Source organism: Meles meles, chromosome 5 (assembly GCF_922984935.1).
Source record: "Meles meles chromosome 5, mMelMel3.1 paternal haplotype, whole genome shotgun sequence".
NCBI classification, from domain to species: Eukaryota; Metazoa; Chordata; class Mammalia; order Carnivora; family Mustelidae; genus Meles; species Meles meles.
This window is the reverse complement of record NC_060070.1, coordinates 55,553,437-55,581,249: the sequence shown is the minus strand read 5'-3', so window position 1 is coordinate 55,581,249 and position 27,813 is coordinate 55,553,437. Positions and strand designations below refer to the sequence as shown.

At 43.5% G+C, this 27,813-nt stretch overlaps 1 protein-coding gene across 1 annotated transcript in view; it reads left to right on the top strand.

The window, feature by feature from the left end:
- UST (uronyl 2-sulfotransferase) overlaps positions 1-27,813 on the top strand; it is a 307,256-nt gene that overhangs the window by 244,534 nt on the left and 34,909 nt on the right. The window contains exons 6-7 of the mRNA XM_046006547.1: positions 8,867-8,964; positions 11,327-11,484. Of these exons, the coding sequence (XP_045862503.1) occupies positions 8,867-8,964; positions 11,327-11,484 (256 nt within the window). The remainder of the gene's footprint in view (positions 1-8,866; positions 8,965-11,326; positions 11,485-27,813) is intronic.

Sequence of the window (27,813 nt, the reverse complement as noted above, 5' to 3'; positions counted from 1 at the left end):
GAGGAGGAAAATACATAGCTCCCAGCTCAAACCCAAACTCTGTTAAAAATTTTTGGTCTAGGGGTGCCTGGGTGGCTCAGTGGTTTAAGCCTCTGCCTTCGGCTCAGGTCATGATCTCAGGGTCCTGGGATCGAGCCCCACATCGGGCTCTCTGCTCAGTGGGGAGCCTGTTTCTCCCTCTCTCTCTGCCTGCCTCTCTGCCTACTTGTGACCTCTCTCTGTCAAATAAATAAATAAAATATTAAAAAAAAATTTTTGGTCTACATTCTTTTAATGTATTCTTTAAATACAGGTTATCTTGGAGTGCCTGGATGGCTCAGTCAGCTAAGCATTAGGTCGTGATCTCAAGGTCATGATACTGAGTCCCATATCAGCCTCTGTGCTTAACAGAGTCGGCTTCTCACCTGCTCCCTCTGCCCCTCCCCATGTGCTATCTCTCTCTCAAATAAATCAATAAACCTTAAGCGTGTGTGTATATATATATATATATATATATACACACACACACATATATTTCTTTTTTTAAAGAATGAACAGAGCCATAGTCCTATTGCAAATATATTTTTATCCTGATTTTCTCACATAAACATTTTTCTAATAGTTATATATACTTTGTAAACATTTTTAATAATTACAAGTATTTTAAAATTAGATATAACTTACCTAATTTCTATATTTGAACAGTTTATAATTTTTTGATCTTTTAAATAATACCATGATAAATATTTTGCCATAAAAATAGAAGTCTTTGTCAGATAGCTTGATTCCATCTGAATTGTGCTATTTTTGTTTGGTCAGGCTCCCTAGATTTTTCAGTTATTTATGAAATCACTGTGTTTGTGATCTCCATATCTCTCATAAGCACCAAAACTCCTTGATCTCAAAGACCATAGTTCCTTGTTTTAATAACACAGTGTTTAGACAGCAGAAGTGCAAAGACGTTTCTGGGAAGCAGCACTTAACTGCCTGTATAGGACCCTGTAGAAAGTCATCTTGCATGCTCAATAAATTTTGTTGCAATGAATTAAAAAGGGTCTACTGAAATCAAATGAAAACTGATCTAGATCATGGATTGACCCTCATCTTAAAACATTCCAGGATAAAACTGTGACTACCTCTCTTTCTTTAGTTTAATAGAAATTTGAAAACCATGATCTTGGGAGTCCAAAGGAAGGACTTCAAAACATATTTTGTCTCTTATGTCTATAAGTGTTTCCGTTTCAGGAGCTCCATTGGACTAGAGCCTGCAGTGAATAAAAATGTTGGCTAAAAGAAATGTTTACTCACCCACATCCTTTGTCTGCCATCCTGCAATCAGAGGCATAGTGACAGACTTAGAAGGGGTTGTATAAAGGGCCACAAAGCCACCACAACAGATGTCATAGATGTTATCTATCCAACATCACATACTGTGCTGATCACAGGGGGAACAGAGTGCTATGGTCCCAGAGGGCTGTGTTGAGAAGGATTCTGAAGGACACTTCCCATCGCTACTAGAAAGAGCATGTCATCAGTAATTCATGCCTGGCATGAGCATGAAATGAGAGAACATTGGTGTCTGGCCATCTGCCACTTTCAAGCCCATTAAGTCTCACTAAAAAGTCTTACTTAACTCTTCTGGTTCAGATTTCTTTATAAGGCTTAAAAAGACTTGCAAGGAAGAATGTATGGTGCAATAAAACTTGGCTTAGACCGCACCTATTCCATTTCTCCAAATTGACTAAACCATCAAGTTTGTAATCTGATTACCGAGGTCCATCTACAGGGCAAGGATTCAGGTACTGCTACCATGGTGACTGACACTTGGGAATTTTTCTCTGTCCCACTTCCAACGTGGCCATGTTGGGCTGGGAATCACCTCCAGCACTACAAGCTGTCCTGCAGTGTGTCTTTTACTTCACCATCCAACTTTTTCCTGCTGTCTGTGTTCTTAGCATGTGAAGACTGGATCCCAGATCAATGTTCAATCCACATAGGAAAAGAGCTTTTTTATGCCAAAATATCATTACCTTGTTTCATGTGCAGAGTAGAATGAGTTATCATGAGAAGTAATTGCATAATAGTGTTTTGTTTTCCCATCAGGTTATCTTGTTATTTTGGCTCGCCACAAATTCACCCAGACAAATAGCATGTTTCATATTTCCTTGTTTTCCTTCCTCTGTGTTTTCTCTGAGTTAGATGATGTCACTATTTTAAAACTATTGCGATCACCAGTAACCATGCTTTTAAATATAAGCTAAAGGAAAGAGAAATTGAGAAGCTGAAAATGGGGTGGCAGGAAAAATAATTTGCATACATGATTTCCAATCTGAGAAAAGGATCTGTGATTCTGGTTATTATTGTCCCCATTTTACAGATGAGTAAATTGAGCCTCTAAGAAGTATACATGAGCTCGATTCCCCAGCTACTAAATGGTACAGCCTAGATTTGAAGAGAGGTCTGTTTGATCCCAACCTCAGGGCTTTTCCCTTTCTATCTTTCCTGAAAGGTGAAGAGTTCAGATCGTAAATGCTGAATGAAAACCTTTTAGTAACTCGCAAATTTTGGAATTTAAAAAAACTACCACTTTTTCTAGATCTTCTGATAGTAAAACTATTCTTGAAAGTTAGCTAATTTGAGAAACGGGTCCATTAATACAGTTTCATGGACAGAGATTATATGGCCCAGCCGTGTGTTATGCAGATTGGGGAAACTGAGGCTCAAGATAGCATGATTTAGTTAAAGACACCCAGCTAATTCATCACCGAGCCCAGACCAAAACCCAAATCTCCTTTACCTCATTTGGGGAGCGTTGCAGGTGGCTTCTCAAGATTTGTGCTGCTAAAAGCATCAGAAATTCTGTCTTCTAAAGTCCAAGGCCGAACAGACAAAGTTAATATTATAGGCGGGGAACTACATTAAAAACACCAACAAGTCTTTTTTCAATTCAGTAGTTTTTAGACAAGGCAATGTCTTATGTAAAAGGGTAAATAAAATATGAATAGTCTCTAAATTCACCTTTTGTGATAAGACTAGCTCCACCTGGGATTTCCATCCTTCCACTCTTTCCAAAACAAGAACTAGGAGAGGAAGCATTTATCAAGTTGTCTCTCTGCACAGAAATAAGCAGACAACTTTCCACCTCAGACCGCAGCAGGCACGAGACCTGCAGGAACCTGGCCGTGGGGGGTGGGAGGGGGGTGAGGAGAAGGAATCAAGGCTGGAAGTGTGGGGAGCAAGAACCCACCACTCCAGGGCAGGGTCTGATCTCTAGAACAAGCAACCGTGGGGGGAGCAAGTGGTGATACCGGGAGGAGCCCCAGCCAAGGGGTCAGAAGGAAGATTACTTGGGGACAAGCGGCATTGGGTGCAGGTGGGAATCCGTTTGCAGGCATCATGAGAGAGTCCTCCTTGCAACAGACCTCTGGCCACCGGCAGGGCATGCTGGGAGCAGACCCAGCTCTGGGCACTTTTCCAACAACAGTGGGGAGGCTGTGCCCTGCTGGGCGGCACCCTGGGCCTGCCCCAGGAACCCTACCTGCCAGACGTGGCTGGCAGTGAAGCGCCAGGACGGAAGAGAGCCACGGTCAAGGCCGCCTTCATTCCCTTGACCTGAGTGACAAGGCTCAGTACACTCTCATGTGCTTATACTCATCCTGCCAGTAATGGCTCTAAAACATGGGCCTGCTGCTGGGACCCAGGGGAGGAGGCAGAGAGAGATTCCAGGCAAGGGAGATGAATGAGCAAAAGCATAGCATCACCTAATGGTAGAGTGCTGGCACCTCATGGAGCGTGACCTCTTCTCAAAATTATCAGAGATTCTTTGAAGTGCAGAATCCTAGCCTTCGCCGAGACAAACCTAGTATATCAAACACTCTGCAGGTAGGCCCAGGGAATTCACATTATCAACAGGTGCCCTAACTGATTGCTATTCCCACTGCATTGAAAGCGAGAGTCATTCAAAGGTTTTGAACCTGGGGAGGGACATGGATGAATGTACATTTCAGCTCAGTTACTGGGGCCGTGGAGAATGCATTCAGGGAGAAGGCTGGGAAGGAAGAGATACTAACCAGCCCTAGAGGAGCTGCACAGGGGCTGGGGTGTGGAGCAGGTCAGAGAAGACAGATGAGGAAACCGGAGCAGAGCCTGGCCATTGAGTGGACATGGAGTCAGGTGAGAGAGGGGTCAGGAGTGACTCTGGGGTCTGGATGTCGTGAGTGGCCCTTCCTGTGAGCCCACGGGGCCCCTTCACATTCAGAAGGTGAAATCATTCACGCAGTCCATTCTGTGAAACGTTCAGGAACAAATCAATAAAAGATGATTTCCCTGTAAGATCAAAGTGGAAAACGAACCCCCCACACACACACACACATACACAAAAAACCCTACAGCATCTAAGAGAATGCTTTTTCAAATAGTACAGTTTTGAATAAATTTCAATAAAATGGATCTAGGTTTTTTTGGTATTTTTGACAATTAAAAGGATTCTCTTAGTTATCTGGGATGTTCATTTATAGAGAATGCCTCATTTCCCTAATAGCATGAGACTGTGACCATCCTAGAACAAAGCTTTTAATCTTTAATTAGGATTAAGGTTATTTAAAGCAAACTTATCTTGGAAGCACTGCATGGAAAGAAAAAATGAGGTTGCATAATCATTGAAATATATATATATATATACTAATATCCATACTAAGAGAACTCCAGTGTAAAAAGGTGACAGCAACCATCAGCACAGGGAGAACCCGAGTGGTCCTAGGGAACCAGTGACACCTGTCAGAGCGGGACACTCTGAGCAGGTATGTTGACATCTGTCCCACTAAAGACCACTCACTGAGGGGTCCAGGAACAAGAGTGGGCGGTGAGTGGCCAGAAGCGATTTCCTGAGGCCCCTCGTCTTTGAGCTGCTGGGAAGTGTCACTGATCACTGGCAAAGCGGCAGGCAGCTCCAGGCATGGGTCTCCAAGGCCCACTTTGTGCTTCCTTTTGACCTTACGCCTGAGTCATCTTTTTTTTTTTTTTTCTGAGTCATCTTTTATTTATGTGCTCCCTTAGCATTTCCATAGGATGGTTGTGGTCAACACCATTCATCAACCTCTAGCAGGCTCAGTTGGAACTCTGAGATCCCCCAGGACGTGCGGTGATCGAAGGAAAGAAAAATTGCTAACGGCACTTCTTAAACTAGGAATTTATGTCTTCCCATAAAGTGACCTTGTAGGGTTCTTTGTGTATTCCAATAGGGAAATGACCCTCCAAGTTCCCTGCACCTCCTCAGTCCTCCCTGCTCCCACCCCCCACCAGCCAGCTGATGTCTTTCGCTCACTCCTGCAAGCTCCAGGCCAAGATCACTGTGTGTCTTGACTTTATCCTTCTGGTGTTGGTTCATTTACTCGCTGAATATTTACCACACCCCTGCTTTTTCCAAGTGGGGTGCTAAGTTCAGCTGGAGATACTGTGGACAGTCTGTGCTCTCATGGACTTCCCACCCGAACAAATAATGACACAGTTGTGATGCAGGGGAAACTGAGCTCTGGAGAAGCACTGGGGGTCTCTGGGCAGCTCTGATGCCCACCCAACTCTCGTTAAGGCAGGTCTCTGGGGTGGGATGGTGGGGAGGGGGGAGCAGGGACTGTGTATTGGACACATCTCCCAATACCCCCTTACCCCTCCCAATTTACTCAAGCCCTTTGGTGTGAAATCTCCACCTCAGTAGAGAGGTCTCTGCCTCTGATCACCCCTCTCCCCACCCCAACCCCTCCCTGGCCTGAGATCCCTGTGCTCTGCTGCTCATCCAGCTCCTGGCTCCCTCCCTCAGATGGGGACCCTCTGGTATCACTAAGGCTCAGGTCCCTGGGGTACCATCTGCCAGAGGTCATGAGGACTGTGAGGGAGAAAAGGGAAGTCAAGAGGGCTCTTTTTTTTTTTTTTTTTTTATTTATTTATTTGACAGACAGAGATCACAAGTAGGTGGAGAGGCAGGCAGAGAGAGGAAGGGAAGCAGGTTCCCTGCTGAGCAGAGAGCCTGATGCGGGGCTGGATCCCAGGACCCTGGGATCATGACCTGAGCCGAAGGCAGCGGCTTAATCCACTGAGCCACCCAGGCGCCCCTCAAGAGGGTTCTTTAGCAAAGCCCAGTCATCCACCACACAAGCCTCAATTTGTTCTATGACATGCGAATCTCCTTTTCTCTGAACACAAAAGTGAAATATACACATCATAAGAAAAGTAACATTTATATAATTTTTACTTAAGCTATTTTACATAAAACAACATTTATAATAAAATGACATTTCAGAAATGAATCAAGTTGAAGTTCAATGGATGCCCACCTTTTACATCTACTGCCAGAAATAACCACTTTTAACAGTTGGGTATTTATCCTCCTAAATAGGCTTCTTTTAATACAAACATATACATACTATCTTCATACTGTCCTACATCTTCATATCATCTCTGTGATCAGTTTTTTTCACCTGAATATTCATGGCGGACACTTTCAGGACAGTGCGTGTCAATCCTCTTTCCCCTTCCCAAGTGTCCAGTATTTGACAGTGGGAATGTACCATAACTTCTCATTGACTCAGTTCTCCATTAATGAACGTTTAAGTTCTCTCATATTTTGCGGTAATAATCTCGTCATAATGAATATCCCTCTAGAGATGGTCCTCAACTTGAGATGGGTCAACTTAACGATTTTTTTAAAGCTTTTTTTTTTTTAAAGATTTATTTATTTGACAGATAGAGATTACAAGTAGGCAGAGAGGCAGGCAGAGAGAGAGAGAGAGAGGAGGAAGCAGGCTCCCCGCCAAGCAGAGAGCCCGATGCGGGGCTCGATCCCAGGACTCTGGGATCATGACCTGAGCTGAAGGCAGAGGCTTTAACCCGCTGAGCCACCCAGGCGCCCCTAAAGCTGTTTTTTAATTTGACAAAGAGAGAGATCACAAGGCAGAGAGGCAGGCAGAGAGAGAGAGAGAGGAGGAAGCAGGCTCCCTGCTGAGCAGAGATCCCAATGTAGGGCTCGATCCCAGGACCCTGAGATCATGACCTGAGCTGAAGGCAGAGGCCTAACCCACTGAGCCACCCAGGTACCCCAACTTAACGATTTTTTTTTTTTTTTTTTTTTTACTTTAAGGTGATGTAAAAGCAATGTATGCTCAGTAGAATCTGTACTTGAAATTTTGAATTTGGCTCTCTTCCCGGGCGAGCGATAGGCAGGAGGGGGCTCTCTCGTGATGCCGGGCAGGGGGGGAGGAGCCGCAGCTCCCCGTCCGCCGTGCTGTCGGGAAGGTCAAGAGCGCGTATGCCTCCAACCATGCCATACACATGCAACCGTTCTTTCCCACTTTAAGTACAGATAAATTACATGAGATCCTTAACACTTGACTATAACATAAGCTATGTACGAAATGGTTTTTCCCAGGCTGATGTCCGCGTCCTGAGCACGTTTAAAGTAGGTTAAGCTAACCTGCGATGTTCCGTAGGTTAGATGTATTCAATGCATTTTTTACTCAACATATTTTCAACTTCCAAAGGGTTTGTCGGGAGGTAACTTATCAGAAGCTGAGGAAGGTCTGTATACTACCCTATGTCAAATTATTCTTAGAAAGGTATTTTGGGTCTAGTATCACTCATTTTTTACTGGATTTTCATACACAATAAAGTGTTCTTCCTCACCCCTTGCTTAACCGGTGGCTAGACGGACTGATGGACTTCATTTGCTCCTAGTGTATTCCTCCCTGGGAGCTGTGTATCCCTGCTTCCCACGAGAGACCCCAGCATTTAGCTAGAGTGTTTGTTGCTGAATCTGTTGATCCCAGTTGAATTTGTTATTGTAATTGTGTAATTTATTTAATTGGTATATAAGCCAAAGAACTATGAGAAGGAAAGGAAGAGTTGTTTTAAAAAAAATACATCTTTCTGATTTCCAACTTGAACTAAAAAAATTTTTAGTAACTAACCACCTACCCCAATCATATCAGACACAGGATGTCAGCTGACTCATAACCTTCATCAACCATGTGACCATGATCTTGAGTTAGGTCCTCTCTTGACCTGCCTGTCTCCGGAAAAAACATCCCATAGCTGCTTGGTTTATTTGTAAATTGGGTTACTGTTACTCCTTAGAAAGACTTAAGAGCCAGGCATGCCTTTTCTAAGGATCCAGTACAACCCACCTCATAAAAGTTCCTGTTTAGTGGTTCTGTTCAACTGCCAAGCCCTTGTAAGCTCTTGTAATGCTAACAGAGAAACAATCTTCAACCTCACAGAGGAGAAACAGAAAATCTGGCAATCTCAAGTGTTGCCTTTGAAAGTGAGAGAGTTGTATATAACAAAGATTCTGTCACTTCTCTAACCTAATAGGACATTAGAAATGATTTTACATCTCCAAAATTGACAAATTCTTTATGTGAGTGCTGTAGGTACTTACTATTTGTTGGATGTAGGGAAACATATTTCTATAGGGTTGGCTGTACAGCGATCTCTGATTAAGTCAGAATGAATTAAGAATTACGCCACGCGGCATTCACTCAACAAATATTTTTTAAGTGCCGACTGTCTCCCAGCGGGCTGGTGACTTCTGGGATACAGTGGGTAGTGGGTACCCTGGGGAGAAGTACTGTCAAGATGCTTGTCATCTAGCTAAAGGCTTTGGGCCCCTGTAAAATGCACAAATGCAATATACTCAACAGAGCAAACACTCCTGGAAATGCTCAGCCCACGTGTACACCTCGCCAGTAGAACGGAAGGCAAAAAGGCAACAGAAAACTTTTCTCACGAGATCTGTGAATTCTCTTAAGGCTTGCCCGTTAATCAAAGTATCCATCTCACTTACCCTGTATGGCACTTGACCAAGCCCGACCTCTCACTGCTGTGTTTTCTCTCCTAGGATATCAATGAGTGCATTCTTGAGAACTATCCTGAGTGTTCCAACCCCAGATTATTTTACATCATTCCATATTTTTGTGGACAGCATCCCAGATGCAGGTAAAGACTTAGCTGCAGACTCGGGGCATGCTAGGGTGGGGAACGAAAGCAGGAAATCCACCAGCAGGCACCGTGTGGGAGTTTCTTGCACGCCTAGTCTCTCGGCCTTCTGGAATTCAGTTCACATTTACTGTTAATCTTTAAAGATTGCATTTGAGACTCTGAATGTCCTCTAAATGATGTAATTAACAGATCAAGGTCTGACAGAGGCCTTGGGACCACCCCATAAAGATGTGTAATGAAATCCTAGCTGTCACCGCTCAGCCCATGAGATAATAAAGACCAGGGGTGAGCCACCAGCCTGCCCCTCCGAAGTGTCTTCACTCCATCACCAACTGCTCACGTGCCCTGTCCAATTGGGTCTGATACATGGGGTGCTCACTGCCAAAAGTCAGTAGTGTCTCTCTCAGGAGACATACTTAATAGAAAAAGGACTTTCTAGTGATTGCCCCTCAGGCTTACTTGGATACAAGACGTTCTGTAGAATATGACTGACTCAGATAGTAAGGCCCTCAGATGTGGTCTGCCCACCTCCTACAGCAGCATCCTGGGGACTCTCGCCAGGCTTCCCCACCTCACCACGGTCTCTGAGGTGGGGCCCAGATGACTGTAGAGAGTCTGGTCGAGCTACAGTGTAAATCCATTGTACCAGACAAACAGGGAGCCTTGAGAAGAAATGGCAGTAATGCACAGTGAACGTTATCTTCAAAATAAACCCCCTGCCGGAAGTGACATTTTGCCCCCAAAGGGAACGTTGATGAGAAGGTTAATGTGTTCCTGAAAAGACCAAGAGAAGAAACCGTTTCTGAAGGGCAGCTCACCCCATGTCCTTTCTGCTCACACTCTGATCCCTGCTTAATTACCATGGGCGTTGTTGTTCTTGTTGCTTTGCTGAGTTTACTCAGCACCAGACTTTGTTTATGGTTTGGATTCTGGGACTCGAAGTCGGTTTTCTGCTTTATCATAAACTTCCTGAGTTCAGGAGGCCCCCCCCCCCACTCCAACCCTAACCCCTGTATAAATGCCTCCTGGTTCACGGTCAATGCTTCAGACACTGGGAAGATCTGGGGCCAGATGACTCACTTTCTGTCACAGTGAAGATATTTATTCCGAGAAACATGATTCTAGCTCCCTCAAGTATTTTCTTAAATTATAGATTTCCTAATCTTAGTACTCAAGGTGCCATATCGTGGTATACACATGATGCTTTTCAAAACTCTTTCAAAACGTCCCCTTGTTCCACCTTGACCATTATTCAAGCTGGGTGGGGGTAAAGGCTGTTACTACAGTTTTTCAGCAGAGAACCCTGGCTTGCCCAAATTCCCCTGGAGGCTGATTGCTGGTAATCCTGGAGTCCAGCTCCTGAGACTCCTGTCCTTTCCCACTCACATAAATGCTGTTAGTTCGGACCTCTGCCTTGCAAATGAGATTAGACTGTTTACCTTCAGTAATTTAAAAAAAAGTATTTTTTTGGTCTTTAAACTCTTTTAAAAATAATAAGATTAATGGGGCGCCTGGGTGGCTCAGTGGGTTAAAGACTCTGCCTCCCAGAGTCCTGGGATCGAGCCCCACATCGGACTCTCCACTCAGCAGGGAGCCTGCTTCCTCCTGTCTCTCTGCCTGCTTCTCTGCCTACTTGTGATCTCTGTCAAATAAGTAAATAAAATCTTTAAAAATAATAATAATAATAAGATTTAAAAAAAAGAATAAGATGATGAGCAGACATGACCTGAAACCGATTTTGATTTCGATAGAAATAGCACATCAGTAAGTTTCATGATTTCAAAACCTCTCACTTTAGTGGTGTGCTTCTTCTATTAAAAAGCCATTCTAATCACCCCCTTGATTAGCACTTATAGGACCTAACTGCCTGTGTCTGTATCCTCTTTCTTTTTTTTTTTTTTTAAGATTTTATTTATTTATTTGACAGAGAGAGATCACAAGTAGGCAGAGAGGCAGGCAGAGAGAGGAGGAAGCACGCTCCCTGCGGAGCAGAGAGCCCGATGCGGGGCTCGATCCTAGGACCCTGAGATCATGACCTGAGCCGAAGGCAGCGGCTTAATCCACTGAGCCACCCAGGTGCCCCTGTATCCTCTTTCTAACAAATATTTCGGCGGGCCCGCTAAAGCCCTGGGCGAGGCAGTGCTGACGGATGAACGTGGCAGAGGTCAGAAGGTGGGCGAGGCTAGTGGGAGCGGGAAGGCCCCTGGAGGCGGCCCCATCAGGCCTGGTCCTTGAAGGAAAAGGGATTTAGACTCAGTCTCACAGCGGTGGTGGGTAGAAGAGGTACATCTTCAGCCTGTTGTTGCCACATTTTGAAACGGAATCTCTAATTGAAAAATCATTTTTTATATCCATCAAGGGAGCCTGGCGAGTGGGCCCTTGAAAGAGCAAAACTGAACGTGAATGAAAACTTCCTGCTTGTGGGGATTCTCGAAGAGTTGGAAGACGTGCTGCTTTTACTGGAAAGATTTTTACCTCATTACTTCAAGGGTGTGCTCAGTATCTACAAAGACCCAGGTAATGAACTCCCTTTGTAGCAGGCTCTTTGGCGTTTTGAGGGTTACTCACCTTGAACGGGACTTGGGCCAGTAAAGGAGTGAAATCTTCTGTCCAGGAAGAGAGGTTGCCGCTGGCTTGCAGAGGAAGGGTAGAATCACAAGCTATAGATGCCAAAACCTGGAGCTTCGCGTCCCAGCCTAAACTTGCTCTGTGTGAGAGGCCTGATGGTTCCATTTCTCCCTTTGGAAAGTGCAACTGGTGATATTTTTATTGATCTTGTCCTGAGCGTGTGGCCGGAATGCTGTGAATGGACGTGTGTGTACTGGAGTCCACTGATGGAGCCAGGAATGTGAGGGAAACACCACTTACTACCGTTTCTGGGCCCTACTTCCACTTGACCAAACACTCCGGCATATAAAATTCTTCCAGTTAGAGGGACAAATTGAAAATGCAATTTTGATTTCATCTAACGAATGGAGTAGTTTCCAAATAGAAGCAAGAAATGGAATGCATAGGATCACTAAATATAATTACTTTCAGAAATCCACCATTTCTTTTTCTCATTATTGCTTTATCCTAAAAGGCAAATGACATTGTTTCTTACCTCTTCTCCTTAATCTACCACAGCCTACACAAGGCTTGCCTGCTTATTCTCTGGTCTGTTTTTAGTTCTGTCTTGTCATCCTCAACTGGGAGGCAGCCCTGTGCTTTGTAGACCTGAGGAGCCAGTGGAAATGTCCCCCAGACGCTGCCTCCCAGTCCTGCGTCGGGCTGGGACCTCACGCCACACCTGTGTCATGAGCACGTACCGATGTCCCTGTGAACTGAGCTTGGCCCAGAGCAGCCTCGGATCCTGTTACATAAGGCGACCAGGCCCCCACCAGGGGTTTGCAGGAGGAACATGGCTGGTGGGTGGGTGCTGGCCCAGTCTCGCAGTTCTCTCATTCAGAGATAAATTCTGACACGCCTGCATGCGGGAACATTGACCATGAACCTTCACATGTGCCCTGCAGGTGTATCTCCTCAACAGGAAAGGGGGTGTGAATCACTAAAAGTGGAATAAACCCTAATCACTTTTTTACACCAGGCCTTCCTGTGCCCTTTCAACAATGGGCAATTTAAAGGATTGCTGTGACCCATTTTTAGCTCCAGAAGATAACATAAACTTGAGTCTCAAGTGCAAGGTGGGGTCTTCTTCGAACTTGGACTTTTTTGAAGAAAAGGTTGAGATCATTCATTGTTTTTTCCACTGATTGGCGTTATCTTGTTGTAGAGCATATATGTGTGTGTGTGTGTGTGTGTGTGATAAGTGGTCTGAGAAGAAAGTGAGCGAAATCCTGGAGACACATAGTTGTCAAAAAGATGTACGCCCTCTTGTCCCTGCATTCGGGAAGTGTTTTGGTGAGTTGATATCACACACATCATCTGTCCTCAGACCAGGAACTGCTGTCACTCATGGAGGCCACAGCCCAGCCTGTGGAAAGTCGGCCTCTGGGGCATGAGCCCAAGAACTTAGATGGGGGTAGTTTTATCTTTGTTTTCCTTAAATACAAATAAATCGGAAATCAAAACCTTAGCCCGAGGAACTCACTTACCTGCTGTTGTCGTTTTGACTTCTCAGCTGTTTTCTCCATTTAGATATGCGACTTCTCAGAAATAGGGCCTTGGTCCCAGGGTCTATAAGCATGTTAATTAAAGTAGAACGTATTTCTGAAAACTGAGTTACTATTAGCTCTTTTGATGTTAGCCGCCATCTTTCCACCTATAATTTAAAGATTTTTCCACCTATAATTTAAAGATTTTTGTCCATCTGAATTTGGCATAGTGGTCTGTTAAGTCCTCTGAGCCTTGCTGCATTGAAGCATGAGGGTAAGGGTTGTCTTGCTCTCCTGTGTGGTGGGGTGAAAGGTTTCCACAAGGCCAGACTGGACACATGACCAGTTCACACAGTGCAGTAGTATCAGTGGTTCAAATAGTGAAATATGCCTACACTGCCCACAGCGCCCTCCCTCCACGTACACCCGCCCCCTTGGCTGCCCCTTACCACCACACCCACTTGACAGTGAAGTCACAAAGGGGGCCATTGACAGGCAGGGAGGGAGTCTCCAGAACTCTAGGCCAGAGTTCTTTGTGGTCTCCTAGGCATCTTCTGGAGAGATTGTTCTGCGGTGATATTGACACCCGAGCAGTCCCACAGTTGCTCTGTCTCAAGGAATATCAGTCTAAATTCTCGAAGCCGAAGCCACTGTCCTCTTTTCACATGGCTAGCACGTTGGGGTCAGCCAGCTTAAAGGAAGAGTGGCAGCAAGTCCCTGGAGAGATTTCACACCAGAGCCACCCCATCAACCAGTTTAGTCAAAATTCTCAGATTATGGCCCACTAAAATCATGGCTCTGGCCCTCAATTGAAGAATTTTTTCACTGAATAACTTAGAGAACAGAGGGAAGAAAAACTGAAAATCTTAGACACAGAGGGATCTAGTGATTCTGAAATCACTGTAGATTAACCAACCGTAGAGCTGGACTAAAATGCATACGCTTCCCCGGGCCATTTTTCGGTGCTTGTCCCGTTACTTGAAAAAATGTAAATGTGCCAATTTTTAGTAATCCCCCTCCAGCAATACAAAACGTGTTTAGAGCCGTCTCATTACTGAAGAGAACGCACGAGCTGCAGTGACTGTTTGGGGAACTAGTAAAAATAGTCATGTCTGGTAGTCAGATGGGTTGTCACTTATTCTGGATTGTTACGATATTTCTTAATTCCTTCCAGATGGTCCTGCTTGTTTCAGTAACCCACTATATAAGGAAGTCAATAACTTCCCTACATAATAATTTGTCTCTTTGCCCTACCTTGTTCATTGCCATTGCTGACAAGTAGATGTGTCCCCTACCAAGAACATTTGAGAAGCTTCATTGTTAGGAATTTTAAAAATATATTTTTATTAATATTTGCATGCTGTGGAGACTCATTTAGCATATCTCAGAAGAAATTTGTACTAGTAAGTACTCAAGAGGATACTAAAAAAATGAGTTTTAGCCTGTGACTAACCCAAGAGAATATGCTCAGATGGTTCTCACCAGCCCAGGGGTAGTTGCTGATGTGGAGGCAAGGACCCTGGAGAGAGCACCCAGTAAACGCCACCAAGCCTTCATTTGTGTTTGAATTAGGGAGAACCAAGCCCCAGACAGGTGTACCTGGTAAGAGCAGCCGACCTCGCTTGTTCAACCTACACAGTTTGAACTTTTGATTAATTAATCTTAATTATATTTCTCATTATTTACCTTTTCAAAATGAGAAAGTGGAGCTGGCCCAGAGAAGTGGAGAGGCTGATCCAGAGTCACCCACCAAAATGTGGAAAGTAAGGGACGGAACTCACCTGTTCCTGAACCATGAGTATTGTGTTAATGAATGCCTTTCCTCCTTCGCTCTTAAAAACTGACACGTGAGCCACCAGCATTTTTCTTAGTCATAATTTCTGTAGGAGCTAAAATCACAGTGGTGTTAGAAACCAAAATAAATAAGCGAATTAATTAAAGACAGAACATGTGCGTATCTGTGATAGGAACTGTCCTTAAATGAACGTCCCTTGGCTTGGCCAATTACTGAGCTGATATGGTTCAATAGCGCCACCTAGCATCCAGACGTTGGAACTGTATGATCTAACGTTAACCCCCATTACCTTTCTCCTGCCTGGATGGAGACTTCAAAGCTTATGCGTCCAGTTCTTTTCCCTTGTATTTTAAATACTTTCCATTACAAGCATTACATTAGTATTCATTTTCAACTTTTTTTCCATTACAAATGTAAACATTGGCACCACAATAGGGAATTTGCTAGACTTTTGCGGGCTGCCTTGAGATTCTTGCCACTAACAATTACAAAGGAAAAATGTGTAATACCAAACAAATGACTTACATACTAAATCTGCAGAGTTCATTCATAAACTGGATGCCTGTTTTTTTAAAGTTCTTATTTAAATATTTTTATAACAAATGATAGAGTATAAATGTAAGTATCATTTTTTTACTATGCATGAACGCTATTTAGACCTCTCAGTAGGAGTACAGTAATATATTCTGAGTCCATATGCATTGCAGTATTTAAATCTGAGGACATTTACATAGAAAATAATAGCGAATGTGTAGAGGAGAAAATTTAATATGGTATGCTACAGGAAAAATTCAAGTTTTCATTCATCTCTCAATAAAAGTGCCAGATTGAGTTAAAACAAATATTAAGTGAGTAATGCTTGGCCTATGTATGGTAAGAATAGCCGTTCTTTTAGGAAAGAACACTGAGTTGAGAGTTAAAGGAGCCTCTAATGGTCTGCCCTTGTGACTCAGGGTAAATGCATATTTGGTGGCTGATTTCTAAAGACTGCATTATTATGATACTAAAGCATCAAGCAGAATATTTTAAGGCCTCATGTTCTACTTTTGTTGATTAGCACAATCATAGGGTACTTTCCCCCCTAAAAAACAGCAGTCCTTGCACAGCCTCCATGGCCTTGATAATTTCCCAGTGTACTTATGCTAGCGATCGCCACCTAGAGGGCATGACAGCATCCTACATGGAGGGTTACTGCTTCAGAATCCTGTCTTGCCTATAGCTAGCAACATTGAAGTGACCAACTCAAACTATCTGGTCATGGTGTTTATCCCTTTCTTTCCATACCATATGCATTTCTGTCGAGAAGACGGGATATCATAATGATTAGAGCACAGAATCTGGAGTAGACAGCCTGGGTGCCAGATATAATCCTTCTAAGCCTCGGTCTCCCCATCTGCATAAAATGCATAAACAATACAATCTACTTCTCAGGGTTGTCAAAAGACACAGCTGATCGAATCCATATAAAGCCCTAAGCCTAGAGCTTCACATATGATAAGAGTTCAATAATTAGCTATTAGCTTGCCAACCACATCACATGAGAAAGATGGAGCCTGTGTCTGTGAGAAATGGGACATCAGTCTGTCTTCGTAATTTTTACACTTTGAAAGGGAGAGGGAGAATATTGGATGAGCCTTGACTAATTTTGACAGTTATAGCTGACCTATAAAATGGGTTGTCTGACTTAGGAGGAGGAGAACAATTATATTCTGGTTAATACCCTATTCCTGGAACAATTAGAGGGAATAAGTATATTGGAAATATTACTACAGTGACACCTTCAGAAGCTGAAAACACACATCAACCAAGTCATTGAGGACTTTTTTTTTAAATTATCCATTTTTATGCCTGAACTCTTGCCTGAATTATCATGGAATACAGATTTCAACTTTAAATGAAAGCATCTGTTGAGATATGATTGGGGGCAATTCCCATTAACTTGTGCTGAATGTTGAATTTTTCAGGCATTTTTTCATATATCGTGAAAATATATCATCATATATCATATATATATATTTAGTAGATATAGGATGAGTGTCAAGAGATTTAATGGACTTTATTCTAACTACGTCCTTAAGATGCAGTTCTTGAAAAACCTTTAGTTCGTTTCCTATATGCAAAATTCACTTCGGAATGCTCTTTATAAACTTTGTCCAGCAGGTGGCAGTGTCTCCACTTTCTCTAAGACTTGCCTGTAGTTTCCTGATAGTTTGCCTCTGCAGACGGGAGTTTACATAATGTCTGAACACAGATGTATAATTATGCCCAATTTGGGGACTAGAAACAGGATCCCAAATATCAAAAGGATCCCAAGTACAATTGACTGCAGTAGTCCAAACTACACTATAGGAGAGCCATTGAGGTGGGGGTGGGAGGGAGTTTTACAATCAAATACGTTTATGTGGGTTAAAAAAAAAAAAAAAAAATATATATATATATATATGTATATATATACTGTAAACTCTGGTTTTGTAAAAATAATCCATCATTCTGCAATGTCTGGATTAAACAGATGCTGTCTTTCATCCTTAATTCCCACTGTTATTTCCCACTTCCTGTTGCTTTTGTGCTACAGCAAAATTCAAAAACATTCTGGAACCTCATAGAGATTCAAGTTATGGCTAAGAGGAATTCGGACTATCTATTTACAGAGACCAATGAAGTTGTTTAAAGAACTCAACTGTCATTTATAAAAATAGGACTCCGCTTGCTATTGGTTCATCTGCCGTCGGTATTCTCCATGAAGATTTGTTTGTTCACCAGCCATGCCCTGGGTTCAGATACTAATCATGTTGGCACTAGATTGTGTGTGTGTGTGCGCGTGCGCATTTGAGTTCAAATAACTAGACTCCTTATTAAGCTCAGTCATCTCAGAGTGAATAGCCTTGGGTCAGAAAAGCAGTAACCATTCCTAAAGAATCATAAGTTGCATAGCAGTTTACAGTTTCTAAAGTAACTTGCTCGTGCCTGGGTACCATCCCTCCTCAGGAGAAAGCATCTTCAATTTTATTATTTTAGAATAACAGGGAAATAGGACTTAAGTCACATGGATCATCTAGTAATAACTTTCCAAAAATATTTCTCTCCTGTGAAAAGTAGCATTTAAATAGCAGTTATAAACTGAAAATACCAGAAGACATCAACAAACATATTCAGCAAATGTTGGAGTGTCTGCAGTATGCCAGTCACGGGGGAGGGTGCTATAAAGATGAAGAAAGCCTGAGAGCCATCACAGGCTGGGGAGCAGTTCCTAGTAAAGATATTCATGCCAGGCCTGGAAGGGTACACAGGTTTTCATCAGACAGACATGGAGGGAGGTGTCCTAGGCAGGAAAGTAAAATGAGTGTAGGCACCGAGGGGTGAAGGCCCAGAAGCACCTGGAATGTGGGAGACATAGGGGTGGTCCAGCCCACATTGGCCTTTGCCTGCTGACCCTGCCTCTTGGAGCTGCCCCCCCATTCCTTGTAGCTCAGTCACCCCACTACTGCTGAGACAGTCCTGCCCAAGGCAGGAAGAGTATCAGCAGCCTCCACGCTCCGTGTGGTACAACCTGGAACTGAGTCACTCACCAATCTCAGAACCCGTGGCCAAGCCACAGTTGCCAGAAGGCCATGTGTCAACCTCCCGCTCCCACCCCCAGTTTCCCTGCCCTCTGCCAAACCCGACCACCACCCAAGGATCCCTCACTTCTTAGCAGTGCATTAGGAGACTGCCAGGTCCCCAGGTTCCTAGCACTAGGGTTCTTTCTCACTGTCTCCCCATCTCCCAACCTAAGACACAGCCTAGGGGGATAGCCGTTGACTGCATGCCTGGTGCTGTCCCAGGGTCTCCCACCACACATCTACAGACACCAACCACTGCCCCTGCCTGATTTCCCAGATTCAGCCCTTTGCCCACTGGCATGGGCTCCCCATCTGTTCCCAGTTACTCCCTGACCTGGGTGTGAGCTGGCTGTGGCCCCAACACCGCCTCTCATCTTCATAGCCTCCCTAACTAGAAGCCCCTGGGATCATCCTTCCAGAACCATCTCCCTCAGCCCCTGCCTCCCACATCACACGAGAATTCGATCTCCTCCGAGCTCCAGCCTCATTATCTGGAGAACCCCAGATGCCCTCTCCCACAGTGTGGTCAGGCATGGGGGTGTGCAGTTTTCTCTCTCATGATTCATTTCCCCAAACAAAAAGATGGCTAACAATATCTGCATGTGGGGTGAAGGTACCAGCATTCTTCTGTGTTTAGAGGTGAACAACTTCTACTTCAGAATTTAATCACGTCTACTTCGAGCAGTTTTCAGTTGAGCTGACAGGAATATGCTTTACATTGAGTAAGAGCATTACTAAGGCAGGGGGGAGGATTAGTCACTACACATTTCAATTTTTTTGACTTTCCTGATAACTCCACAAAGCTGAAATGCTTCTACAGCTGAGCAAAGAAGATTAAAGAAAGACCTGACACCCCTGGGGTTCATAAATGATCTTCATTAAAGACCCTGGGATCTAACTGATCTTCCATGCCCAGACTGCCAAGCCCCCTGCCCAAACCACGGGTTCACGTGGTGATGTGCACAAGGCCCAGACAGAAAACTTCAGAACTGTCTTTGTACCCTTGGCTCATGGCCTAGCCTCTCTGACATTCTTTGCTTATAAAATGTACCCCCAGCTGGGGCGAAGTACAATCCTTACCCACTTTGCATGACTCAACATTTTACAATGGAAGTTTCTATTTTTGTTCAACTAAGTCTTTGTCAGAGAAAAATACCATCTCCCGCTCTGTATTCTTTTTAACACTTCACACATTTTTTATCAACATCGAGTGCTTTAGCTTTTCACAACTTGCAAATAGTGTTGAACTGTGAATGAATACAGCAAAAAACTCCAAACATACCTGTTTGGGTATATTTGGTTATATTAAGCACATTTATTTTATTGTCCACAAACGCAGGGAGAAAGCCAGCATAATTCCCCACTGATAAAAACAGGAAAGTTTTGCTTGTCAAGTGGAAGTTTCAGATACTCTGGGAAGTCTTAGCTCCCGGTTTTCATCATGTGCTCCTAGGGACTTCTGCTGTATTGTCACCGCCAGACCCTGGCGGAGCTGTTTTTCAAAACATGTTTTCCTAGAATTTTACTTCCTTGTTTTTCAGCTATATTTATTAAAGGGATATCTGTACAGAATTAAAAATCCAATAGTACAAAATAGATGTACCATGAAAAGTAGCAGCTTCCTATTCCAACCCTCCTCATTACAGATTTTTCCAGAAGCAAATGCTCTGAGCATTAGCCGTTTCTTCTGATCATCACCATACTACGTATAACTAGTATGCACAGGCTGCTATTCCTTGATTGATTTCTTCGAGACATTATGTAGTTTTCTTATTCCACCACCCTTACCTCTACTGCCTCCTCTGTCCCCCATCCTCCTACTATGGTTGTATCCGCATTTTAGATTTGTAGTCCCGTTTACATTGCTGTGTCTATGTACATTTTATCAGCTGTTGATCCAAGTCATACACCATGGTTATATCTCATTTCCTGTTCAATTTATTGTTTTTCCTGGAGTTAATTATTGCCTGTTTTTTTAATTTGTTTAGATTTATATCTACCTATCAAATTTTTCCTATATGCTGTTACAGCAGTTGTACCAATACTATTTGTGATATTTTCAATATTATTATCAGGTAAGAACATTAGTTCCATTTGCCATCCCTACCTTTCCCCCGCCCGGACCCCTTCCCTTCCCCCCATCCAGAGCTCCCTTACTTCCTCCTTCAATCTGGGCTGATTACTCAGAAGCTCCTTGGAACCTCCCTTTAACACATTTCTGTTTTGGATTCCTGGTCTCCCAAATCCCAAAGATCTGAAGATTAATGACTTAATCATTCATTTTACTTCAGATATTCCCAAGTTCTTCCTGATAATAGGTGTGTCCTTGAATGTCTAAAGAGCTTAATATTCTATCTCACTTGATTGCCAGTTTGGCTGGATATGGATTTCTTCATACATGAATTCTATTTTTCACTTCTTTTTTTTTTTTTAATGTTATGTTAGTCACCATACAATACATCATTAGTTTTTGATGCAGTATTCCATGATTCATTGTTTGCATATAACACCCAATGTTCCATGCAATATGTGCCCTCCTTAATACCCATTACCAGGCTAACCCATAACCCCACCTCCTTCCCACTAAAACCCTCAATTTGTTTCCCAGAGTCCATAGTCTCTCATGATTGTCTCCTCCTCTGATTCCATCCCACTTTATTTTTCCCTTCCTTTTCCTAATGTCCTCCATGCTATTCCTTATGTTCCACATATAAGTGAAACTATGTAATTGTCTTTCTCTGCTTGACTCATTTCACTTAGCATAATCTTCTCCAGTTCCATCAATGTTGATGCAAATGGTGGATATTCATTCTTTCTGATGGCTGAGTAATATTCCATTGTATATATGGACCACATCCTTTTTTATCTATTCACCTGTTTTTACTTCTTTCTCTGTGACTTTCTCAGACTTTTTCTCTCTCTCTCACCTCTGGGACGTTACCTGTATTCCTCTTATGAAATGTTACAACAACATGCCTCAGTTTGCTGAGTACTCAAGCTTTATACACACACACACACGCGCGCACGCGCGCGCACGCGGGTTTTATATATTCGTGTTTATGTGTGTATAGTTTCTTTTTTCAATTTTTTGTACAGTGTTTTATTAGGTTGAGGTATAGAATGTTGTGATTCAACAATTTTTTACATTACCTGGAGCTCATCACGACAAGTGCAGTCTTTAATACCCATCATCTATTTGACCCACTCCCTGCCCCACTCCCCTCTGGTAACCATCAGTTTGTTCTTTATAATTAAGAATCTGTTTCTTGGGCACCTGGGGGCTCATTGGGTTAAGCCGCTGCCTTCGGCTCAGGTCATGATCTCAGGGTCCTGGGATCAAGTCCCGCATTGGGCTCTCTGCTCAGCAGGGAGCCTGCTTCCCTCTCTCTCTCTCTCTGCCTGCCTCTCTGCCTCCTTGCGATCTCTCTCTGTCAAATAAATAAATAAAATCTTTTTTAAAAAAAAAGAATCTGTTTCTTGATTTGTCTTTCTCTTTTACTCCTTTTACTCATTTGTTTTTTTTCTTAAATTCCACATATGGAGTGAAATCACATGGTATTTGCCTTTCTCTGCCTTATTTCGTTAGCATAATACTCTCTAGTTCTACCCATGTCATTGCAAATAGCAAGGTTTCATTCTCTCTCTTTTTTTAAGGGTTTTATTTGTTTATTTGAGAGAGAGCATGCACACATGAGGGACGGAGGGAGAAGGAGAAATAGAATCTCAAGCAGACTCCACGCTGAGTGCATAGCCAGATGTGGAGTTTGAACTCATGACCCTGAGATCATGACTTGAGCTGAAACCAAGAGTCAGACACTTAACCAACTGAGCCACCCAGATGCCCCAAGATTTCATTCTTTTTTATGGCTGAATAATAGTAATTCATATATATATATATATACCATATCTCCTTTACCCATTCATCAGTCAATGTGCACTTGAGCTGCTTTCGTAGTTTGGCTATTATAAATAATGATGCAATAAACATAGGTGTGCAAGTATACCTTTGAATTAGTGTTTTTGTATTCTTTGGGCAAATATCAAGTAGTGCGATTGCTGGATCATAAGGTAGTTCTATTTTTAACATTCTGAGGAACCTGCATACTGTCTTCCACAGTGGTTGCACTGTGATTTGCATTCCCACCAACAATGTAAGAGAGGGTTCCTTTTTCTCCACATCATCACCAACACCTTTTGTTTCTGTTATCACTGATTTTAGCCATTCTGACAGGTGTGAGGTGGATCTCATTGTAGTTATGACTTGTATTTTCCTGATGCTGACTGATGTTGAACATCTTTTCATGTCTGTTGGCCATTTGTATGTCTTCTTTGGAGATATGTCTGTTCAGGTCTTCTGTCCGCCCTTTCTTAATTGGATTATTTGTTTTGGGGGTGTTGAGTTGTATAAGATCTTTGTTTTGGGGAATCACACTTTATCAGATATGTCATTTGCAAATATCTTCTCCCATTCTGTAGGCAGCCTTTCATTTCCCTTGCCTCTGGAGACATATCTAGAACAAAGTTGCCACAGCCAATAAATGGTTATTTTCAAGCTTAAAACCCATGTCTTTCATTATCTGGGAATTTTTCCTGTTGTTTTTTTTTTTTTACATGATTTTATTGCTACCATTTCCTTTGTTTCATTTATGGAATGGTCTTGGTCAGATAGTTGAGCCCCTGGGTTCATCTTTTCTAGACGCTTTATTATTTTTTCCTCTCTGAATTTTCATCTCTTCTATTTTTTCCCTCTTGAAGAGTTCCTCAGTACATTCATTCTACTGAATTTTCTCTTTTCCAAGAACTCTTCTTTAATATTCTTTCTTCTTATACAATATCTTGTATTGAATGCAACGTCACCTTAAATCTCTGAAAATTTTTTTTTTTAATGTTTTCACCTATTCCCTGTGTTGTCTCTATTTGCTCCAGGTTCCTTCTTACTGCTTTGGTTGGTTGGGCCTCTCTTTTCTGATCTGAAGACTTTCTTCTGGTAATCTTTGTCAGAATTCATATTCAAGGGTGAAGCACTAAAAAGTACCTTGAAAGTGTTACATAATGAGGGAGGCTTATCAACGAATGGGCTCTGCTTGAGCTGATCAGATAGTCATGGAAGTTTGCTGGGAAAACATTTGTTAGTAATTGTAGGTCTTTTTTCTCTGGAGTTTGTTCAGTTTCCCCACTGAAGAATTCTCCAAACATCTGTATGGGGGATGGGAGATGAGGTGGGGTAAGAGAGGTAAACATCTGGTGGCTGATGTGGGAACAGGAGCGGAAGGTCAACATCCAATGCAATGTCCAAACAACTTGATTGTTCTTCTATTAACCCATGCCTCTCCCTTCTCTCCTCTGGGTTAGCAAATGAGTCTGGAGCCACTGCCCAAACTCTTTGGAAACGAACCCCAAGATTCCCCAACCAGTGGGGAATTCCCCCTAGAGAATGAGCAAGAATCACTGCAAAATACCTGACTACAGATCTGAGGTCCCGCTGCTTCATACCCAGACTGCCCACCTCATGTCTAGCTTCCACATTTGGGACCCCTGGTGCCACCACGCTGCCTGTCAGGGGCAAGAGCAGGGAAAGCTCATGTTCCTGATGTGTGTCTCCACTGTGACACTTTAGACGTGCTTCCCACGCTCTGCCATGTCAAGTGTCCTCTCCCATCTGCTTTCCTCTTCCCACAAGTGATTGAGGTCTGTTTTCCACTGACCTCCTTTTCCAGAGCTCTTGTGATCTTTCATTCTTTTATAGAAGTATTACCTTCTACTGCTATTTTCAGTTTTCAAAGGAGAGGAGTTGAAGGGCTGTAATTAGCCTACTGCCATTGCTGAGACTGTTCTAACCTCCTGAATTTTAAGATCCTGTTACAGGTTTGGTGCTTCCGGCCCTTCATGAGATACATCACACCCATTTCTTTCTCGTGCTATCTGCGTAGCCACCGTGGGAGTTGGACCATTGTGCTGACTTTAGCATCTGTATCTGGGATTATAGTCCTGGTGAGATTTCTAAAGCAAAACAAACAAAAGCAAGACCCCTTGGTAATTTATTAATTAAACTCTGTTAGGTTTTTATTGAACAATGTTGATATGATGAAGCTTCAAACTACTGTTTTTTAAAAATTCCCTGGAAGACAAATCAAGGCCATATGGGAGATCTCCTTGATGAGAGAAAAAATAAATCCTAAAAACTAATTAAAAAAAAAAAAACAGTCTCCTCGTCAGGGGCAGAACTCATGACCACCCAAAGATCGAGTTCCATGGAACTTGGCGGAAACAGGTGTCTCCGTTTCGTGGGCTGTCATGTGTCACTTTGGGGGAGGGGGGCAATGTCTCCTATGGCTTATGCAAGGAGGGCGGCAAAGGCATCAGAGCGGGAGAGGGGAGGCCCTCAGTTGGTGAACACTGTCAGTCAGCTAACGGCCCAAAGAAAAGCAACCTTTCTCGGCAGCAGCTGCTTTGGTAGCGGTAGCCGCAGCTCATATAACAAATGTTTCATGACGAAGGCAAACAAAAGCCAGCTCTGAAATTCCAGCCACGCCATGTCCGAGCCAGTTCAAAATTGTATAACCACTCCGTTTGAGTTTTTCCCCCTCTCTAAATGCATTCCATATGAGCCATGGTGTGGGACTGCTAGTTCGCCTGCATTCACTCAGAAGGCTGTTTTGAAAGCCCAGACTGAAAGGAAAGTCAGTCAGTGGGAAAATAAACTCAAAGAAAACACTGAGGCTCAGGTGTGGGAGGTGTGTTTGTTTTCCCCAGCCAGGCATGCCCCCCGGAAGGGGGCTGGTGACTGGGAATTTGTTAACTGCCCTCCTCAGAGGCCTGGGAGCGGGACCAGGCTCCAGGGGAGCCCGTAGCTCTGCAGTGGCCTTGGCCGTGGCCAACCGCTGTTTCTCAGAGTGTGGTCCGAGGACCAGGGCCAGTCCTCAAGCTGCTTGCTCCCAGCTCCTGATGAGATAAGGGCAGGTACTGAGAATAAGCCTTTAGAAACTCAGATGCTCATGTGGCATGGCTATGATCACTTATCTAAAAACTCACTCTTAGTTCTTTGCTAAAAGCATCAATCCAAAAGTGATTCTGGGGGGATACGCCAGAGATTGTTTGAGAAACACTGCTGCTGATTCCTCTACTGGCTTGCACTGCTAGCTGGAAGGACACCCAGTCAACAAGACCCCACTTAGCGCATTAGAGGCTTATGAAGTGCCATGATTCTTCCACAGGGTTTTGCCTTCTTGGCCTCAAAGCTTCGACTGCTGCCCCATAGCAATGGCCCAATACCCAAACTCTGAGAGGTGTGGTAATGTTGAAAACCTGCCTTCCTAAAGCTTGTGCCTTTTTGACCTTAAAACCTTTAAAAGTGGCAGTACACCTTAGGATAGCACTTTTACAGTCAGCAGAGTACCTTGGATTTATGTTGGCTTGCCTTTCCCTCTCAACTCTACCAGGTAGTGTTCTGGGTTGAATTCGGCCCCCAACAAGATATGCCGAAGTCCTGACGTGGAATCTGTGGAGGCGGCTTTATTTGGAAATGGGGTCTTTGCAGATATCATCACATGGCCCTACTGGATTAAGGAGGACCCTAAATTCAATGGTGTTCTCATGGGGAAAGAGAGATCCAGACCCTGGGAAGAAGGCCATGTGAGGATGGAGGCAGCGACAGCAGCTCAGCTACCACAGCCGGGGACCACCAAAGATTGTCAGCAGGGACGGTTGGAGACTAGAAAGGGCAGGAAAGAGGCTTCTCCAAAGTCCTCAGAGGGAGCATGGCCTTGTGACCCTTTGATTTTGGATTTCTATTCTCCTGAATGGTGAGAGAACACATTTATGTTGTCGTAAACCATCCAGTTCATGGTAATATTATGGCAGTCCTAGGAAACTAGGTACAAATCCTCCTCATCCCCATTTCCAGATGAAGGTCTGGAGACTCGGTGATAACAAGCTCTTCCCATGTCCAAGGCAGCTAACAGGTGGCAGAGCCTGGATTTGAACAAACATGAGCACTGTCCTCCACACCAGATTGTCTCTCTTGGCTGGATGAAGAAACTGGAGAAAAAAGAAATATCTAACATTTGGGGGCAAGATGAGTAAGTGACTTTGCAACACTACAGTGAATATCATGAGGCTGTTGGAATTTTATTTGGAAGAATCATTAATGAAAAGTAGAAAAATAAAAATCAGACACAATATGATATTTATATGATACAATATTTATACATGTTCCTAGTACACACACACACACGCAATACACCTAGAAGAGCAAACTAGAAGGAGAAAGACCCCAACAGCCTAGCAGTTCTTAATTGTACTTATGGATTCTGGATAGCTTTTATTTTCTCATTTAGACTTTTGTGCGTGGTCTACGTTTCCGGTAATAAACACGGATTCGGCAGGGACACAGTGTAGTACGGCCTGGCCATATCCAGGCACCATGCCGTGTGCTCTCTGTGCATACTGCTATCATCAGAGGGACAAGAAAGGGATTAAAGCTAGAAGGGAAGGGACTTGCAGACAGTCAAAGGACTGTATGTGATGTCTCATGGTTGGCAAGAGGCAGAGCCTACCTGGCTTCCTGTACCTTGTGCGCTTCCCACCACAATTCGTGGCCTCCACTCTCCTGCTCCGAGAAAAAGAGGGTAGTGGGAAGGAGGGATGGTTAAGGAGTGATGAAGCAAGAAGCAGCAGTCGCCGTGGCTCCTTTGGGCAGGACTCACGCATCCTCAGTCCTTTGCATGAAACAGAGGTGTGTCATCCTTTCTGCCACTAGCTCTGCATGGGCTGCTTGGAGACAGAGACCAGGACAGCTACCTTCCTAATGCCCTATGACACAGGCTGCAGAACACTTCAAAATGCTTTTCTTTTTCTTTTTTTAAAAGTTTATTTATTTAAGTCATTTCTATACCCAACATGGGACTCAAACTCAGGACCCTGAGATGACGAGTCGTGTGCTCCTCCAACTGAGCCAACCAGGTGCCCTTAGAACACTTTTCATCACATGTCTGCCTGGCTCTCTTTCTCCTCTCCTTCCCTCCTTTCAGATCTCTCCCACCTGGCAGAGTTTGGGGGAGATCATGTATAAAGGCCAGTTACTCCCCGAGTGTTTCTGGGATGAACACCTGGAAGTACCTACCCAGGTGACCAGGTGTCTTCTCCCTCCAATCCGCAAATCCCGAAGGCCAGTGAGAGCATGAGAAAAACTTTGAGCCCATTCTCTTTTTCACATAGCCCTCCACCTTTCCAACTCAAGTAACTCAAACCTTAGCTATAACATATTTAAGTTGCTTTTTGAAGAGATTATTGAACCCTATTTTTGTTCCATTCATGTATCACATGGTTTCATCATAGAATTTTAATTCTCATCTGC